This window comes from Dermatophagoides pteronyssinus, unplaced genomic scaffold, assembly GCF_027571235.1.
Source record: "Dermatophagoides pteronyssinus isolate colony J.1.1.1.1 unplaced genomic scaffold, Derpt_VIB-CSIC_2022.12 sq0003, whole genome shotgun sequence".
NCBI classification, from domain to species: domain Eukaryota; kingdom Metazoa; phylum Arthropoda; class Arachnida; order Sarcoptiformes; family Pyroglyphidae; genus Dermatophagoides; species Dermatophagoides pteronyssinus.
Window position 1 is genome coordinate 2,631,300 of NW_027461527.1, and position 20,715 is coordinate 2,652,014.

Consider the following 20,715-nt stretch of genomic DNA (forward strand, 5'->3'; position numbering starts at 1 on the left):
ACTCAGATTATTTCTCGTATGAAGTTATAAACTCACAACGTTTTTCGTATGAGTTTAAAAATTCGAATTTTGATTTTATTTCTAATTAAAAACTCATAATGTTTTTCGGATGGACTTATAAACTCACATGGTTTTTCGTATGAGTTTATAAGTTCACAATATTTTCGTATGGAGTTATAAAATCACAACGTTTTTCGTATGAGTTTAAAAATTCGAATTTTGGATTTAATTTTATTTTTTAAAATTAAAAACTCATAATGTTTTTCGTATGAAGTTATAAACTCACATGGTTTTTCGTATGAGTTTATAAGTCCACACTTCCTTAAAGTGAAGTTATAAAATCATAACGTTTTTCGTATGACTTTAAAAATTCGAATTTTGGATTTTATTTTATTTTTTTAAAATTAAAAACTCATAATGTTTTTCGAATGGACTTATAAATTCACATGGTTTTTCGTATGAGTTTATAAGTTCACAATTCCACTTTATGAAGTTATAAAATCACAACGTTTTTCGTATGACTTTAAAAATTCGAATTTTGGATTTTATTTTATTTTTTTAAAATTAAAAACTCATAATGTTTTTCGAATGGACTTATAAATTCACATGGTTTTTCGTATGAGTTTATAAGTCCACACTTCCACTTTATGAAGTTATAAAATCACAATTTTGGATTTTATTTTTTTTCAAAAAAAATTTGGATTTTTGGACTTGGAAAATTTTTTTGAAAAATTTTGAATTCATGTGGAGGCGACGAGCGCCCTCATAATTGAAATTAGCTGTTAGGGTTCTGTTTTGATTATTTAAACTACTGTTCGATTAGTTGTTATTCATTATTTTTGTTAAGTGTGGTTCGTTTACAATGTTTGGTTATCAGGTTTGTTCATTGAATATGATTGTTGTTTATGTCTAACTTGTTCCATATTTTTTCCTAATCTCATTGGTTTTGTTTTTAGTATTTTTTATCACTACCTACAATAACACGGAATCAAGCTAAGATTGAGAAAGAATGACATTTATGTTGGGGATGGTCGATTGCTATCTGTCCCAACTTCAATGCCGACAAGTGTCGAACGAATGCAAAGATTCTAATTTACTTTATTTGTCCATTTGATCACGAGGTCATAATCTATAAAGATGGATAGAACAATGAAAACCAAGTCGGGTCCTCTTTTCATGTTCCTGTGACGATTTCTATTGATAAATTTCTATTAGCCTTGTTTAATAATTATAATAATTAATAATATATCTTTAAATTTAAAATAATTAAAAACTTCGATAATTCAATTTAATTTCACTTGCGCATCAAGATTTTTTTAATCAAAAAAAAACGCTTGCGTATAGGGGTTTTTATTTTTATTTTAAAAACCTCACATTTTTTCTCGTATGAAGTTATAAACTCACAACGTTCTCGTATGAGTTTATAAGCTCACAATTCCTTAAAGTGAAGTTATAAGTTCATAAAGTGGAAGTGTGGACTTATAAGCTCACAATTCCTTAAAGTGAAGTTATAAGCTCACAATTCCTTAAAGTGAGTTTATATGTTCACTTGGTCAACGAGAAATAATGTGAGTTTATAACTTCATACGAGAAAAATGTGAACTTATAAGTCCACACTTCCACTTTATGAACTTATAAAGTCATACCATTTTTAACAGTGATCGATATTATTATTATCCCAAAAAAATGTAAGTTAATATGAATAAATTTTATATTCATAAAGTAATAATAAAGATTTTCAATAAGTTTTGTTTACCCATTTTTATTTATTTATTTATTTATCATTTCAATGATCTTTTCACACAGAATTTATATGATCCATATTTTTTTTCTCTGTGTTTGTTTATTCTATTCAATTCTGAATACAGAAAATCGTATGGATGGATGGCTTTTCTTAACGTTTTTCTGTTTTACTTTGTTTTTCGTTAAACGTTCCAGAAAAACAAAAAACAAAACAAACACAATGGATAAAGAAAATCGATTTTTGTTTTTTTGGTTTAAATTTTAATTTTATTTTTTGTTTTACTCAGTAAACAATTCTGAAGAATTGAACAATTCCAATTCAAAAAAACTAAAAAACAAAACGAAAAATTCTGCTTTATCATACAAATTCTTCAGAATTCTTTCGGTCAATTATATTTATATTTTGTTGTTTTTAATCTATTCATCATAAGCTTTTTTTTCTTTTGACATCAATTAAGTCTGTATGGTGGTATTTCCAAGAAAGTATCGTTTTTTATTTCATTATCGATTCATTTTTGTTTTTGGCCTTGTTTGTTTGTTTCATTCAAACAATGATGATTACTATGATGATGATGATGATGATGGAATAAAGCAATGAACCAAATGGTTTTTTTTTGGCTCTCTATTCTCTCACTTAAACCTCGACGAATGATGATGATGATGATTATGAAATTGATGAGAAACAAAACAAAACAAAAAAAAATGTGAAATAAAGAATCAAATAAATATGAGTGAAAAAGGAAAGGAATGAAATTGTTCATATAGAAATAATACCAACCAAGTTCAAGATTACATAATGTGTGCTGGTGTGTGTGTGTAAAGTCATATAATTGACATAGAGAGTGTTTGATGATGATGATGATGATGATGATGAGAGTTCAACATTTGGAACAAGATTTTTGTTTTTCCATTATTCACAACTAATGAATCTTTCAAGCAACAAGAAAAGTAATCTATAAGATTCAAGTGTTTTTTTTTCTTCTATAAAGCAATCTGGTTTTTTTCTGCTGCTGCTATGTATTTTCATTATTTCAAACATTGATGACCAGAAAAATGAAAAGAAAATGAAGAATAGATTTGGCTAATATTTTTTTGTTCTTGTTGGTCCATATAACGACAAACAAATCAAATCAAATGTGAAGAGGAGAACCAAACCAACGAAGAAAAAAAAACAAACTTAAACGATCATCTGGAACTGCAAAAAAAGAAAAGAAAAAAGAATTGAAATGATTGAAATAGTAAGTTTGAAACGCAGATTGTGTGTGTGTGTGTGTGTGCGGAAAGTGGAGTGAAGAAAAAAAAACTTTGGATATAAACCATTACAGAGAACAGTGAGTCTATTTCATTTCATTTCATTCAATATCGATCGGCTGACCTAACACAATAACAGTGGATTCTGATTCTAAAATGCAAAAAATATAATGATCAATTTTGTCATTGATTTTTTTTATAAAATTTCCGATATAAATGAGAGATACAATGAAAAAAAAACAACAACAGCAACAAACTCTTTCATTAACATCATCATATGTAATCGAATGGTGATATTCATATTTTCTTTTTCCAAAGTTTTTTTGCATTAGTATATTTTATTCTAGTATAAAGTTTGCACGAGAGAAAATTTTGGACAAGCAAATTTGGCGACAAAGAGATTGGATAAATTGAAATATATAAAGGGAGAAAGAGAGAAAGAAAAGGGGAACGAACAAAAGTTGTACATGAATGATAATGGTTGAAAAAAATTTGTGAAAAAAAATATATAATAATAATGACAGACATATGTGGAAATGGGAAAAAGAATTCTTCGATTCTGGTATTTTGTAAAATGAGAGAGAGAGAGAGAGAGAAAAAAAAAACCTAAAAAAGTGTCCCCACTTTTTTTTCTGGAAAAAAAAGTTGAATAAAACTAATAAGCGACACACACACAGTCATCATAAGCTTTCATCTAACACTAAACTTCCTATTTTCGCACACACACATGTATTTCTCAAATGTGGCAACAACGAAAAAAAAGAACGGATGTTTCATTCTAATCGAATATTAACGTATTTTCTCTTTTTCAATATCAATATACAATGTAAACATATTGATAAAGTATGAGATTATATAACTTCCCCAACTGAAAAAAAATAAAATACTTTATCGTTGATAATCATAGAGAAAGAAAGCAAGAAGAAAAAAAAATCGTATGGAATTTTTCTTGTTTTTTTCATAGTCTTTATCTTAAACAGAAGAAGATATATATAAAAAAAAGTAATGGAGACATCTCAATCTGTCTCATCATCATCATCATCATCGTTAGTGTTACATATTTTTCATTCTTCATTTTTCTCCCTCCTCTGTTTTATTTTTCCCCTCAAGTTCCTAACATCCAATCGAAATTTTTGGGTCGATTAATGATGATAATATTATTCGATACTGAATGATGATCATATCTTCTATCGATATATATTGTTGTTGTTGTTGTTGTTGATTGCTTTTCTTTTCGTAAGTAATAAGTATACGCGATCAGTCGATCTTTTTTTTGTGCAGGGTTTTTTTTCTGTAGGATATTGGCAAAAAAAAATCATCGTATCGGAAAAAAACTTGAATAAAGAAAAAAAGAAGAAGAAGAAGAAAAAGACATTACTAAGTTGGATCGAATGGGGTATTGTATATTCAACGTTGAGTCTTTTCTCTGTTCGATTTTGACTTTTTTTTTCTTCATTTCATTCTAATATGTCGATATTCTTTTAGGATCGACATTCCAGAAATGATGATGATGATGATGATGATGGATCCGATTAATGTTTGACGATGATGATATAAATACCATACTTTCAATGAAAAAAAAAGAAGAAGAAAATGAAGCCAAGCAACAAAAATCTATCTATGCTTCCCTAAGCTAATGGCTAAGATTGTACATTCAAAATATTAAAGAAATCGAATCAATCGATGGTGTCATCGAATATATATTATTGTCATCAAAGTTTTTTTTTTGATCCAAAAAGAAATTAAAGCAGAGGGGCAAACAAACAAACAAAAAAAAGTGCAAAACTTTTTTTCTCTTCAATAATCATCGGCAATCATTTTTCTGCAATGTGGATGGATCAATCATTTGATCCATGAAATTTTCTTTTTCTTTCATATTATGAAATAAGTGAAAAGAATATGAAAAGAAGAAGAAATATTCGATTGATCTTTTTTTTCACAAACTAATTATTGTTGTTGTCGATATTAATTTTTGGTGGCAAATAATAACGTTAATAACAACAAATCGATATATTATTCTTATGAAGAAAATAATTCATTTTATCACTTCTTATTACAATCAGTCAGTCAGTCAGCCGGATTGATTAAATCAAAACAAATTGATTGATTGATTGATTGATTAATTAACCATTGATCGATTGAAGTAATAAACAAAAAAAATGATCAATAAAATATTGGGATAAAATAAATTACCATTACATTGTCACTTTTCAATATAAATCATTTTCATTTTAATCAAATTTACTTTAACCAAATCAAAAAAAAAAAAAAAAAAAAAAAATCAATTCAATTTTTCACTTCTGCCGATGAATTTCTGGCTGTTTATCCGTCCGATACAGAAAAAAAACCAAATAATATTTGGTTGCCTTTTTTTCAAAAAAAAAGAAAACGAAAGAAAAAAAATTCGCCATTCGTTCCAGAATATTTTGTTCGTCATCTTCGTTTTTCTTCGCCATCATGATCATGATGATGATGCATCGGGAAAAGCCAGAAGAAAGCCATCCACACACCCACACACAAACAGTCAGCTGATAAGAATGGTCAGAAAATATAAAACTTTCAAAGTGATGGAACAAAAAAAAATAATGCTTATGTAGCTGATTATTTATTCAATCATAACATTATTTTTCTTTTTGGTGGGGAGTGGGGGGGGGTTATTATATAATTTTGGTTTTGCTATTGAAAGTTTTGTTTTTGTTTTTGTTTCTGGTATGTTAAAGATTTAAAGAATTGATTATGTTCCCATACTTACACACACACACACACACACGCATTTAAAAGGAAGTTTCATCACAAATTTTTGCACGTTTTTTTTGTTTGCTTATGGATAGAAAAACAAGAATATCATAAAGTCTTATTCCAAAGAAATTGCTTGTTTTCAAACTATAACCACATTTTATTTTATGTTATGTGTGTGTGTGTGTCTGTATTGTAAATTTTTGTACAGCACAAAAAAACTTTGTTATTTTCGTTTCGTATATTTTGACATGATCGCTGATCATGGCAATAGTTTTTGTTAATATTAGATAAAGAATAATGAAGGAAAAACAAAATCTTTACAACACACACACACACACACACAATCAAAAAGTAAACGATACATTTGTGAAAGAATGGCTATAAGTAATGTAATGTAATGGAATGAATATACGAAAAAAAAAGATTTACAATTATATGTGTAGGAGTAAAAGAATATAAAAAAAATGGTTAAAAATATATAAAAATATAATCCTATAAATGCTGGATATTATTATTATTATTGTTCGACCACAGAATAAATATTAGAAAAAAAAATAATACAAAATTTGACTGAATTTGCAAAAATGAACAAAAAACAAAAAAAAAAAAATTTCATTTTGTTGACATTGATCATGATTCTGATTTATTCATTCGACTAAATAAAAACATCGTTGATAATGATTTTTTCTTTTTGTTCAGCCACAAAAATCGGAAAACAATTGCTATCAACGATATACAGAATTTTCATTATCATTTAGATTCATTTGTTTTTAAACATTATTTTCATTATCCTAAATGCAAATGATAAATATGAGGTGAACAAAGCAGCAATAGAAAGAAAAACAAGGAATATATTAGATTGGCAAAAAAAAAACTTTGAATCGAGTGAATACACTCGACTACACAAACATTCAGAAATGAATATATCAGAAACGAAGCAAACAAAAAAACAGATAAACAAAAAACAACCACGAAAAAAAATGGCGATTTAATTAATTAACAAACACAAATAACGAATAATAATGATAGAATGATGATTATGAAGATGAAAGAATCGAAAGAAAATATAAAAATTCATTTTGAAAAAAAATAAAAATAAAAATGAATGAAATGAAATGAAATGAAATGAAAGCATCAAGATGACAAATACAGATGAGATTAAATATATAATAAGATATAAAGAAAGAATGAAGAAAATAAAAACTGTAATATTTTGTTTCTGGATCGATTAATAGTGAACGACAAAATAAAAAAAAAATTCGAGCTGTCGTTTTGGACTGAAAAAAAAACATTCGAACACAAGCTGTCGCCAATTGTTTTCACACGCACCCCCACACCACCCCGGCAAAAAAAATCACTTAGATGACAACTCAGTGCTGCCATCTTACAACATTGCAACGATTGTTTGAAGAATTTTTTGTATTATTCGTTGTTGACGAAATATTGAATAAAATTGAAAAAAAAACTGAATTTAAATCCAATTGATTGTTATCAGACAAAAAAAAAATATTGATGAACAAACGAATGATTGTGTTTTGCATGAATGCTTGTGTGGACGCGTTAAGAATGCATAAATTTTTTTTTTTCTTGGTTAACTGGAATGATGGATGATGAAAAATTTGAATTGGAAAATTGGAAACCCCAAAGAAACGAAATCGAAATAGGATCAATTGAAATAATTTTTTGTTGTTGTTGTTGATTTTTGCTTTTACAATTGAAAATCTTTTTTTTAATGATAACGATGATGGAAGAAAAAAAAATAGGGCAAAAACAAAATGGATCGTTCTATCCATTTATCTGCCGTTGACATTTTTTTTTCTGTCGGGATTATAGTGTGACAATTTTATTTTGCTTTTTCACCATTTTCCATTATTATAATAATCGCGTTTTGAATTTATTTATTTATTTTCGATTTTGAATTCGAAAAAAAATGATATTTTCCATTATTCGATTGTTATTTTGCCAAACAATTCGATTTAAAGGTTTCGAATATCAAAATTTTATTCATTCAACAAATAATCGATAGTTTCGTTCATCGTTCATCATGAATTAATGTTCCTTTTTTTATGCATTCTGCCCATCACTGTGTGTTTATGTTACAACATATGCTTTGTTTTGAATTTCGTCATTTATTGTCCGATGATAATTAACTGATTAAAGATTAACGAAAATGATGTACGATCCGGAAAACCGAACATACGATTTAGGCTTGTGGCCTATTCTTCGAAGATTGTCTCATGAACAACTTGTTAACATACATAGATTTTTTGTATTCAATTATGGTCGTTCGATTATTTGGATTGATCGAAGTGGTACTGTTTTTGCTTTTGGTATCAACGAATCTTATAAACTTGGAGTATTTGGATCTGGTTTCTTATTCTCAAAAAATAAAGAATATGTAGAAGTAGATATCGAAAAATATCCCATGGAATTATGTTTATTAAACGGAATGGATTTTCGATTAGAAGAAGGTGGTAAACATATGGTTGCTTTGAATTCATCAGGTCAATTATTTACATGGGGCAGCAATAATCTTGGTCAACTTGGTACAGGAAACATCACCGAATGTGAACATATAAATTATATCATCGATAATATTGTTGACATTTCCTGTGGCTATGGCCATACAATTGCACTCACCACTGAAGGCAAAATATTATACTGGGGTTCGATTACTGAAGATCATATTCATGCGAATCCTATTCGATTTTCAAAATTGGAAGATAAAAAAATTGTTGATATTGCTTCACATCGTTATGGATCATTATTTCGTAGCTGTGATGATGAATTTTTTGCCATCGGAAAAATAAATGGTATTATGCACGATTTCATCAAACTTGAAATAGGATCATCGGCTGTGAAAATCAAGCAAATTATCGGTGTTTCAAGTTATTTTTTCTCTCTTTCCGATGATGGAATCATACATAAATGGAAGAAAATATCAAACTCAAAAAATGAATCTAGAATCTCGCTTGAACCATTGGGAAAAATGCGAAAAAAAATTTCAAATAATGGTCATCGTGAATTGGAAGAAAATGGTCCGAAAATCCAGCAAATTGTTGTCGCCAGAAATTATGAAAAATACGATGAATTTATTGCCGTTTCAGACAATGGATATTGTATATGGCGTGGTATGTCCATTTGGTTGACATCGATTTCTGATGTATGTTCATTATACATTAATTCACAGACTATCGATATGACAGTATTGTCATCATTTGTTATTAGTCCATCATATTTAATTTCGTTAAATAATTTCAATGATTGTACTATTGATAATGATGATTCTGTTTCATTCATACGATTAAAAATACAAGATCGTATATTGTTCATACATCGTTCATTCCTAATGGAACGATCGAATTATTTTCGTCGTATGTTTATTACAAATGAAGAACCAATTAAAAATGGCGATACAATTACTATTGAAACTAGTTTTTCATTTCCTGTTTATTATTATTATTTACGATATTTATATACGGATACATTGTTTGTTGAACGTGATCTACAAGGAAAACTATATGAATTGGCTGTCAAAAATGGTGAAAATGATTTGAAAATTAAATTAGCTCGTCATTATCATGATGATGAACATAATAATACATATCTGAATTTTTATACAATTTCCAAATAATATTTATTATTATTTTTGTATTTTTCATTTGTTTGTTTGTTTTTTATTTTGTAATGAATATTAAAGAATTTCATTAGTAAAAAAAAATGATGTTTAAAACTAATTATATTGCAGTACATGTACTTCTATTAATTATTATTTTGGAAATATTTTAGAACATTTACTTTGAGTGCAAATTTGGCATAACCTTGATTGTCATATTTCAAGATTGTCATCGTTACAATGTTTTTGGATAGCTAAACAGACAAACTTTGAAGTATACTCAATATTGTGTTTTGATTTGTCAAATTGAAATTACCACTACGTTTTTAACGATTAAATAATTGAGAGAGAAGAGAGTACAGATGATACAATCATTGAATCAATAAACAACAGCTATTTTTGGATTATTTTCAATTTTTTTTTCATATAAAAATCAATAACAAAATCTGAGATTGGATAATTGTGATTTTATTTCATTTCATTTTGCTTCATAAATCCCTGAAAATAAAACATGTATAAAAAACTTCAAGTTTTCACCAAAACATCGAATTTTCGTCAAGCCATCAAATTGGTTGAATGTCCATTGGTTAAACCACAAGATGAAGAAGTTCGTGTGAAAAATATTTTTGCTGGTGTTAATGCAACCGATATTAATATAACGGCTGCTCGTTATTTTACTGATGGCAAACTTCCATTCGATATTGGACTTGAAGCATTGGGTGTTGTCGATGAAATTGGATCGAATGTAACAACATTCAAAAAAGGACAACCAGTTTTGGCATTAACATCAAGCGGATTTTCCGAATATGTTTATTCTTCGCCAAAAAATCTGGTTCCATTGCCAGAACTTAAACCCAATTATCTGGTTACATATGTCAATGGATTAACCGCTACGATTGGATTGGATAAAGCTGGTCATGTAAAAGCTGGTGATAAAGTTCTTGTTACAGCTGCAGCTGGTGGTACTGGACAAATTGTTGTACAATGGGCTAAACATCGTGGTGCATATGTTATCGCTATGACATCATCCGAAAAGAAAGCTGAATATTTGAAACAATTGGGTGCTGATTTTATTATCAATTATAAAACTGATAATATTGATCAAGTTTTAACTGAAAAATTTCCCGATGGTATTGATGTTGTTTGGGAAACAGTCGGTGGTGAAATATATAGTACATTATTCAAACATTTAGCCATTAGAGGTCGAATGGTTGTGATTGGTAGTATCACTAATTATAGTAGTGAACAGAGTCATGGTTTTGCCGATGTTCCGATTTCCAATTTTCAAACTAAAGTTAGTAATTTGTATTAATATTTTTGAAATTTGATTTGTTTAATTATAAATCATTATATTCAGATTGTTATGCGATCACTTTCAGTTACCGGTTTTATGTTGCCGAATTATCATGATTGTTTCCCAGAATATTTTGGCCAATTAATTTCTAAAGTACATAAAGGTGAGATTAAAGCAGTGGTTGATCTTGGTGAACAAACTTCGGATGGTAAATTTTTCGGTCTAGAACAAGTAGCTCGTGCTGAAGAGGTAAGAGAATAGTTTTTCTTGTATTATATAATATCTATAATTGAATTTTTCATTACAGTATTTACATGGTGGAAAGAATCTTGGCAAAGTGGTCGTTCAAATTCAGGAACCATAAATCATCACCAATCATAATTTGTTTTAACCATGATTGAATATTTTTCTAAAGAAAAAATACTTTTTCCTTTAAAAATAAAATTTTCCAGAAATTTAGAAATTTCCTAATTTCCTAATTTTGAATTTGCCGATCCATGAACAGACGATAATGGATCAATGTGTCAATTGATCAGCCAATAAAAATTGTCGACATTTTTTTTTGAAAATTAAAGTTTAGATCGAAAATTTACAGTAATACTTCGGTGAACGATGATCCGCCATTAGTCAGCCAATTCAATCAATATGAAGTTGAAGGTGATCTAAACAAAAAAAGCGAGTTACGACTATATTTTCAACGAACAACTGGATTCTGAACAGAAAGCGCAACCGATTTAGGTTTTTTTTTCGTTTTCTTTTTTCTTTTTTTTTTTGTACACCACCACCACTACCATGCGCAATATGTGTTGGTACATATTGCCCGTTGACATTTGGCGCTTTGGTCGTTGAAAAACACGATTGGTTGTTTCAAAGCCAAACGGCCAATTCAATTTTCTTTTTTCTAAGGACGAAAGTAAAATTTCAAAATGAAACGTCAAGTGTTGTGTTAGTGGTTCAAGTTTGAATTTCTTTTCTTTTTTTTCTCTTTATTTTAACTTTAAATCCGTTGCTAAGATCGAGAACAAAAACCCGAATATCATAAATATTTTTTTACCATTTACATATTTTTTTTTTGTTGGTCTCGTTATTTATTCGATCGACATTTATTTATTTTTTACCATTTATCAAATACAATTATGGTTGAATATATTTGCTTTTAAATTTTGATTACCATCATCATATTTTAGTAAAAGTGTTCAAATCATTCTTCACCATCATCGGATCTCATTTATTTATATTCCATATTTAAAATCTATCATTATCATTATTGGTGAAGAAAATGTCACGTGCTTTTGGACCAACAATTCAGCCGAATGGCCAAAGAAAAGCTTTAGCTTGTATTAGTCAAAATCCTGCCAATATCAATAAACAAAATGTTCTTAAGCCGAATAATCAATATGGACTGAATATTCAATCATTAAAATCACAACCATTTATTACATTCCAAAAATCAGTATCGACATCGAATTTAGTTGATCAAGAAAATGATTACCTCAAACCACAAAATGTTCAACAACAACAACAAACATTCAAGATTTATAAAGATGTTCAAGATACACCTGTTGAACAAAAACAACAACAACAGCCAGGTAAAAATCAAGAAGAATTACTTCAAGAAAATATTGAAGCTGTTAAAAAAGAGTTAAACAATTTTCTCATCGATTCTTTAGAAAAATCTCTTGGTACAGATGACCAAAAGATTTGTGATCAATCTTTTAAATCATTATCGGACAAAGAGAATGATCCAAAGAATGATGTCTGCCCTGATAATGATGATGATACTGATATGATTATCGATGATTATGATGATTTGGAAAATCAAAAAGAAAATTTTCAATCACATTTATCAATACATTCGGATATAAGTTATGTACAACATTATCCAGAATTAGATTTACTTGGCGATTATTCATCAAACATATGGTATTATATGCTTGAAAAAGAACGAAAATTTATGCCAAATCCATTCTATATGAGTAATCAGCAAAATATCAATACAAAAATGCGTTCGATCCTAGTCGATTGGTTGGTCGATGTAGCTGATGAATATAAATTAAAAGATGAAACACTTTTTCTAGCCATCAACTACATTGATCGGTTTGTTTTATTTTTTTTAAAAAGTTTATTTGATCAATATTGTTAATTGTATTTTTTTTCACAGATTTTTATCCAATTATTCTATTACGAGACAAGAATTTCAATTATTAGGTACATCAGCATTGTTTATTGCATCAAAATATGAAGAAATTTATCCACCAGAATTGGCTGATTTTGTATATATTACGGATGATTCTTTTAGTAAAGCACAGATATTGCTTATGGAAAAAACTATTTTGAATGTACGGTAGAATTTTTGAGAAAAAAATTTCAAACCAATTTTTAACATTTATCTTTCCTGTATACAGGGTTTGGCATTTGATGTTTCAGTACCAACAAGTAATTATTTTTTGGAAATGTTTTCGACTAAACTCGTTTTGGATAAACAAATCTATTGTCTTGCCAAAGTAATTTTCAATATTACCATTATATCATTTGTATTTAACGTTTTTTTTTTGTGTTTTGTTTACAGTATTTAAATCTATTGACTATGTTAGAATGTACACCATTTTTAAAGTATTATCCAAGTGAAATTGCCATATGTTCAATAATGTTGGCCGGTAAAATATTACGAATTTCTGATATCATTCCTGAAGATTTTTTACAGCAATCAATATTGTATGAAAAACAATTGGGCAATCAAGGTGATGTGTCACAATTATTAGATGAACGGAATAATCTTTTGGAAGCATTGAATCAATTACGATTATATGCAAATAAACATCCACAGCAAGCTATTCAGAAAAAATATTGTGAAAATAAATTTTACAATGTATCCAAACTCGCTGATGAAGCGAACATTTGAAAAATATTGGCTGCCAATTTTCTTGATAAGAATGAATGACGAAATGTTTGTTCAAATGTAATTGATTTCTTTTTATTACTTAAGTTTTTACATATTCAAAATCAATGACTCAATCAATCAAATGAATAAACTAATCATGCTTAGATCTTTTATGTTTATGTTTTTTGGATGATTTTGAATGTTTTTTATGTTTTTTTGATGATGAAGAACTATGACGATGATGTGATCGGCTCGATTTTTCGGGTGATCGTGATTGTTTTTTTCGTTTTTGATCCTTATGACGATGTTCTGATTTTTTAGGATTTTCACTTAGTTCATGGTGAATTTCATTGGAATTGGGTTTTGATGGTTGTTCGATTGGTTTCGGTGCACATCCTTCATTATATAATTCTTTTAATTCATTGGTGATATCATCAAATTCTTTGGGAATTTTATATTCTTCAACATGATCAACACGAATGATTCTATTCAATAATTTAATACCGTTAAAATTATCTACAGCCAGAATTGTTGAACGTTGATCTTGATAGCAAAGGAATGCAAATCCACGACTTTTACCAGTTTTTCGATCACGAACTAAATTTATATTGACAATTTCACCATATTGTGAAAATACGGCTAATACATCACCTTCGGATAGATCATAATGTAGACCACCAATAAAAATCCATGCACTATTTTTATACATTTGATGCCAGGAATGTTTAACATCGATACCCATCTCTAATTCTCGTTCGCAAAGTTTTGCAAGATTTTTAACATTCCTAATTTAATGATAAAAAACCCCAATTAATAACAGAATAAATTTTCATTCCTTTCTTAACTTACGTTAATGGATTCATTTTTTGATATTAAATTATCATTGGAATTTATAAATGAAAATGAATAAATTTTTCAAATCATAATTTGACAAACGAGCAAATCAACTTTCAAAAACAAAAACAAAACAATTCGGCATGTGATGAATCGAACATAAACGACGTAACACCATGATCAAAGAATTCATTTTTCATGGTAAAATAAATGGTTAGACTAGTTTTTTTTTTTTGTTCTGTATTGAATAAAGAATTCGAATCAATACCGACTTGTAAAAAAATACACACACACACGCGACTTACGCGCGCACTTGTTTTTAGTTCAAGGTAGGGCATTATACAAGGGAAAAACTATAACGATAATAATCCCCCCATCAACTACGACTAACACACCCACTAAATAAGGTTGAAATAAAAGCTATGCACAAAATCTTCAATGAATTTTGTAAATTCAAAAAAAAAAAATTCCAATTTCAACTTTTCTTTAATCTATCTTTTCTCTGAAGACCATTCGACCGCGAAGACGATCAGAAAAGAAAAAAAAATGGCGAGAAGCAAAGCCACCAATTGTTGCTCTTCGCAATATATTTTTTTCTTTTTCTTTTCTTTTCTTTCAAATATCCGAGTATTATGTATGTTATGTTATGTTGGTGTGTGTTTGTGAGTTGAATGAATCTTGAGATTGTTGTCGTCGTAGTCGTCGATACACATTTTTGGTAAATGCTAAAAAAACTTGTATTCACATATATACTTGTTGCGCTTTCTTTTCCACATTCATTCATTCATTCAGGATTTTTTCCCTCTAACATACACTCATTCAATTGAATGATTCATATTAATAATGATGATGAACAAGCTAGTCCTTAAGATCGGCCCCCATTATTATTATTGTTGTTGTTGTTGTTGTTGTTGGTTATAAGCCAAATATATACTCACACACACATCTATAGATTCAAGAATTGTAAAAAGGAAGAAGAAAAAAAATTCGTTATCAAACAAACAAACATGCATGAATGCATGCATGTATACACATTTATGTAATGAAAATTATTATCACCACCAAACCTCAAAAATTTATTTTTTTTCGGTGTGAATGAGCGATAGCGAGAGTGAGCTTATATCAACCAAATGGCTAGTGGTGAAATGCCGAATTTGTTGATGATAACATACATTCATACACACACGACGTAAAAAAAAATAATTATAAAATTTTTTCGTTTTTTTTATTCATTCAAAAATTCATTGCCTGAAGTCAAATTCTTTAGGTGAAAAAAAAGAAAGAAAGAAAGAAATTTTTTTTTGTTTTCTTCAATCAATGTGTTGAATTTTTTTTCTCATTCGTGATTTACTATGGTGAATTTTATTTTTGAAATTTTTTTGTTTTTTGAAATATTCTTTAATGATTTGATAATCATCAGAAAAATTATCTAATTATTTTGAAACTAAAATCAATATCTGGAGAAAAAATGGGAAAATCTTCACTAAGAAATGTTCTGAAAAATTTTCTTGAACATTATGAAAAACTTGAAGCAAGTCTTGTACAATCACGTAAAGCAATTAAAGAATATGCCGAATCTGGACGATCAACACCGCCACCATTATCATTATATGCGCAAGAATTTCTTAAACTTAAAGAATTGACTGAATCACTTAAAAATGATGTTAATTGTCCAATGATTGAAGGCCATAGTGAAGTGAATCGAAAAAAGAATCGTTACAAAGATATTCTTCCTTGTAAGTATATATCACACTTGTTGCACTTTTTTTAGTTATTTCTCATTGTTTGACCATTTATACATTCATAAATTATTTAGATGATAATAGTCGTGTCATATTGTCCGAATATCCTGGTGTTCCCGGTTCGGATTATATTAACGCTAATTATGTTCGTGGTTCATCGGGTAATCAACGAGCTTATATAGCATCACAAGGTCCATTACCGAATACATTGGTAGATTTTTGGCGAATGATTTGGGAAACAGAAGTATTGGTAATTGTAATGGCTTGTAATGAACGTGAAGCTGGTAAATATAAATGTGAACCATATTGGCCAATAAATACGGACGAAAAACAGCAATACGGTAATATTACTGTCGAACATGTTAAATGGCGACAGGTTTGTCCGGATTTTTTAGTTCGAACATTCAAAGTTACTGCCGATAATGAAGAACGAACTATTTGTCAATTTCATTATACAACATGGCCCGATCATGGTGTTCCAAGTTCGGTACAACCTATTTTAGAATTGGTACGCTTAATGCGTGATGTGCAATTAACAGAATCAAGACCAATATTGGTTCATTGTAGTGCTGGATGTGGCCGTACTGGAACATTATGCAGTATTGATTATGTTTGGGCATTATTACGAACCGGAAAACTTCGCGAAAATTTTAGCCTATTCGAAATTATTAGTGATATGCGTCGACAAAGAATAGCAATGGTACAAACAGTTGAACAATATATGCTTTGCTATAGAGCTGTTTCAACATTATTCGAACAGCATCTTAAACTTATTGATTCACATACATATGAAAACATCGATGGTGATGGTAAACCTTTGGGTATTAAAAATTTGACAATTCCTGTCGAAATAGATGAAGAAAAATCTGTACAGGAAAACGAATCTCTTTCATCATCATCATCATCTTCAATATCATCAAATTCAGCATCATCATCATTATCTTCTTTGACAATAGTCGATGATGTGAAATCATCAAACGATAATCATAATCTTACAAAAGATAGTATAGAAAATGATCAACAAAAACATGATGATTCGAAATCTAATTCAAAATCTAGTAATAATGATTCGAATCCAACGTTAGAAGATTCGTTTAAACAACAACAAGATGCCGATGATTCACAGACGGAAGAGGCAAGACCTGCACATGAAAAATTAATTGGCAAAGCAACCGTTATACGACGACCTAGCATTGCAAAATTAAAAGCCATTTTTGATAATCCTCCACAACAACAAGCTCAACAATGTGATCAGAATTCAGAAAATCAACAACCATCTACATCATCATCGTCGTCGTCATCATCTTCATCATCGTCAACAAATCATACAACAACAACCACAAATCGTCTTCAACGAAGCCAAAGTATTAAGGAAAATTTTCGAAATTTTAATTTTAATTTTCATCTAGAAATCAATCAACCAAAGCTTCCTAGCCGTAAAGCAAAAAGCTATACATTAAGTGCGGCAAAACTAAGTGTATATAAAAAGAATTTCAACTTTTCAAATCTGGTATTAAATCAGGAGAAAAACTCTGCATCGAATCGTGCTAAAATTCAAGATATTTGTTTTGATAATGTTAGTTCGCCAACAACCGATGATCAGGATACGCCAGAAAATTCACCAATAGCAATCGAATCTGATAATATTGAATCAAATTCTGTTGAAGTTTTTCATCAGTCTCAACAAGAGCAACATCAACAATCTGTGATTTCAGAATCAACAAATACTAACAATAGCCGAAATCCTTTGCATCAAAATATTTGTTATCGCAACAACAATAATCGTCCACCATCATTGAATGAATCAACAAGAAATGCTCCACCAAAACCACCGAGAACATATCAACATATTTTAGATGATTCCTGTATAATCAAAACACCTGAAGGTCGATTGATTGTAACCGTAGCCCAACCAATACATCATCATAATCGAATGCAATCACGTATTGAGCATCAACATCTTAATTCTGATTATGAACATAATAATTATCGTGGACAAGAATCAATTTATGATCAATTAGGTGCAAGAAAATTTAGCTTTCAATCATCACCAAATTTAGCCACAATGACTACTGCTTTTTTTCCATCAACAACAAATGGTGTCGCTGGACAATTATACAATATTTCATCTCTACAACATCCTCCACCGCAATCCTTACAAGCTCCAATCAAATCAATAAATCAATATTGTGATAATAATTTTGTCACCGCATCCAATGCTATTTATTCGAATCCATTGATAGCGAAATCATTTCCTCTTGCACCATCGGCCATGTTTCATTCACAAATTGCTCAACAACAACAACAGCAGCAGCAAAAAACTAGCCAAATACATCATCCAATGCAACAAACATCGGTCATACAAGGACCTTCACGATTATCACAAGATTATTCTCATTATGGCAATTATTCACCTTATATTGATGTACTTAATTTTCAACAACATCAAGCTAAACCAATAATTTTACAACAACATGGTTATTATGAACCAATTTATGGTTCAACAACACCGATGCAGTCGAATCATCATCAATATTTGAATCAAAGACCATCGGTTCCACCTTCTGTACAAATGATCTCATCCGTTGCTCAACCATCGCTTCAACAACAACAACAATCAGCACCGCAACATCCACCACTTCGATCAAAATCATTGACCGCTAGACTTAACAACATACAACATCTTCCACCACAAGAATCAATTTATGGCAATCGAAAAATTTGTTTTAATGATCAACGATTTGATCCAAATCAAATTCAACCGATTCCTCATCAAAGACCAAAAGAAAATATTTATACTGAAATTCAAATCAAATCGGCGAATAATAATGATGTTGAACAAACACAATCTGATAATATTAACAATAATACGGATAATAACATAAAACCAGGTCGATTTAGTCGATTGTATCGAGCATTTAAATTATTTGGTCTAACAACCAGTATTAATCGAACAAACAATAATAGCGGATCTTCGTCAACACCTTCTTCGCCGGCTAAAAATTCTCCAGTTAAATCTTTGATGGCAAAAAATTTATTGAATTCAAAATCAAAAACATCTACAACCACATTGATGAATGTTCAAATGAATGTTGGTGATTCTGTTACCACAACAGCAGCTACAGAAACAACAGGTTTGAAAATTTCCAATGGTACCACCGGTGGTTGTATTAACGCTAACGTTCCGATCAATCCAATCAATGGTAAGTTTAATTTTAGTCAAAACTAAGAAAATTTTATTAATTAAAATTCATTCATCTGACATAGGACAACCATTAACAAGGCCACCACATTCACATCGATTTCATCATCAGAATGCCACACAATGGACTCAAGTCTAACTGGATTTTTTTTTGTCTTTTTTTTGATATTTGAAAAAAATATCTCGACTTGAAGTATTTATTTATTAAATTTATGATTATTTATTATGTAAATATCAATAACAAAAGAAAAAAAATAAAAATTCAAATTTTTAAAAGACTTTGTTTTCGTCGTTCAAGATATCGTTGTCTAGCTTGTTCGAATACATCACCAACGGTTCGTTTGGTGAATAATTTTTGTATTAATTCCATACGGGATAATTTTGGTTTTGGTGGTGATGACGGTAATGGTTCAGGTTCTTCGTTTTCATTACTTTTATCTTTAGGATTTTTTCGTTCTTCAACCGATTGAGATTCGGATGAAATATCAATATCTTTTTTATTTTCAACGTCCTTTCTATCTTCTTCATTTTTAGTTTTTTCTTTAGATGATTTATCACTTTCGTTGGGTTTTTCAAGAACGGCTTTTGTTAGATGATCTTGATCATCATCATTATCATCATCATCATCATCATTACAAACATCGGTTTTTAGCGTATCTCTTTCACGTATACTTATCTTGTTTCGAACATTCGATTTATTGAACACTATTTTATCTGTATTGGTATTTGCTTTAGAATCAGCATCAGCAACATTTTTATCTTGAAACATATTATTTTTATATAAACTTCGATAAAATCCGTTGAGATCACTATGTTTTGTAACATCGAGCATTTTTTCGATTGCATCTTGTTTTTCCATTTCTTCGTGCGTTTTTCTCATCTCTTCTAATTTTTCTCGATATGAAGAAGTGACAAATGATTCTTTATCCTTGAATTCATCACCTTCTTGTTCGCGTTCTTTTTGAATTTTTCGTTCCAAACGAATTTCTTGTTCAAGTTTTCTTGTTTCAGCCATCTTTAACAAGTTGTTGATGTATTTAGGTTTTTTATCAACTTGGCTGATAATTTTTTCTGCTGGTTGTTGACTTTTGATTTCATCATAAACTTCGTCATATTGAAAAATAGTTGGATCAAGTTCCACTGCTTTTTGAATTTTTGATTGAGTTTGTCGTTTTAGATTAGAAGATTCATGATAATCTGGCAGAGCATTTGGTTCATCATCCGAATCTGAATCGCCAAATACAGATGTTTTTTTAATCAATTCAGATTTCTTCGACGAATTTTTAGAAAATTTAAATAAACCATATTTTGGCTCCATGTTGATGAAATAATTTTTTTTTTCATTAGTGCGACTAATTTAACTCCAACAGCTATATTAACTTGACTGGCTAAAATTCATCGGTGTTTGTCTGT

The 20,715-nt window shown here is 29.4% G+C and overlaps 6 protein-coding genes across 7 annotated transcripts; 4 read left to right on the forward strand and 2 right to left on the reverse strand.

The window, feature by feature from the left end:
• Positions 1-7,763: 7,763 nt before the first annotated feature.
• LOC113793613 (RCC1 and BTB domain-containing protein 1-like) lies at positions 7,764-9,382 on the forward strand. Its single transcript, XM_027343662.2, has one exon. The coding sequence runs from the start codon at positions 7,904-7,906 to the stop codon at positions 9,365-9,367; it is 1,464 nt and encodes a 487-aa protein (XP_027199463.2). The 5' UTR covers positions 7,764-7,903; the 3' UTR covers positions 9,368-9,382.
• Positions 9,383-9,765: 383 nt separating this feature from the next.
• Positions 9,766-11,106, forward strand: LOC113793606 (putative quinone oxidoreductase). Its single transcript, XM_027343656.2, has 3 exons — positions 9,766-10,643; positions 10,707-10,892; positions 10,951-11,106. Exons 1-3 carry the CDS (start codon positions 9,861-9,863, stop codon positions 11,005-11,007), a joined length of 1,026 nt encoding a protein of 341 aa, XP_027199457.2. The 5' UTR covers positions 9,766-9,860; the 3' UTR covers positions 11,008-11,106.
• A 533-nt stretch (positions 11,107-11,639) lies between these two features.
• Positions 11,640-13,697, forward strand: LOC113793604 (G2/mitotic-specific cyclin-A-like). Of its 2 annotated transcripts, XM_027343654.2 has the most exons (5): positions 11,640-12,232; positions 12,314-12,740; positions 12,805-12,982; positions 13,049-13,147; positions 13,213-13,697. In XM_027343654.2, exons 1-5 carry the CDS (start codon positions 11,923-11,925, stop codon positions 13,543-13,545), a joined length of 1,347 nt encoding a protein of 448 aa, XP_027199455.2. In that variant the 5' UTR covers positions 11,640-11,922; the 3' UTR covers positions 13,546-13,697. The 2 variants fall into 2 exon arrangements, with proteins under 2 accessions (XP_027199455.2, XP_027199454.2); XM_027343653.2 differs by having other exon boundaries at positions 11,641-12,740.
• Positions 13,592-14,961, reverse strand: LOC113793610 (RNA-binding motif protein, X-linked 2). The gene is made up of 2 exons (XM_027343658.2): positions 14,374-14,961; positions 13,592-14,309 (listed from the first exon to the last, which is right to left on the reverse strand). The coding sequence occupies exons 1-2, from the start codon at positions 14,385-14,387 to the stop codon at positions 13,676-13,678; spliced, it is 648 nt and encodes a 215-aa protein (XP_027199459.1). The 5' UTR covers positions 14,388-14,961; the 3' UTR covers positions 13,592-13,675.
• A 546-nt stretch (positions 14,962-15,507) lies between these two features.
• On the forward strand, positions 15,508-19,599 carry LOC113793599 (uncharacterized). The gene is made up of 3 exons (XM_027343646.2): positions 15,508-16,094; positions 16,175-19,303; positions 19,368-19,599. Exons 1-3 carry the CDS (start codon positions 15,827-15,829, stop codon positions 19,439-19,441), a joined length of 3,471 nt encoding a protein of 1,156 aa, XP_027199447.2. The 5' UTR covers positions 15,508-15,826; the 3' UTR covers positions 19,442-19,599.
• On the reverse strand, positions 19,499-20,681 carry LOC113793605 (uncharacterized). Its single transcript, XM_027343655.2, has one exon. The coding sequence runs from the start codon at positions 20,618-20,620 to the stop codon at positions 19,565-19,567; it is 1,056 nt and encodes a 351-aa protein (XP_027199456.2). The 5' UTR covers positions 20,621-20,681; the 3' UTR covers positions 19,499-19,564.
• Positions 20,682-20,715: the final 34 nt, after the last annotated feature.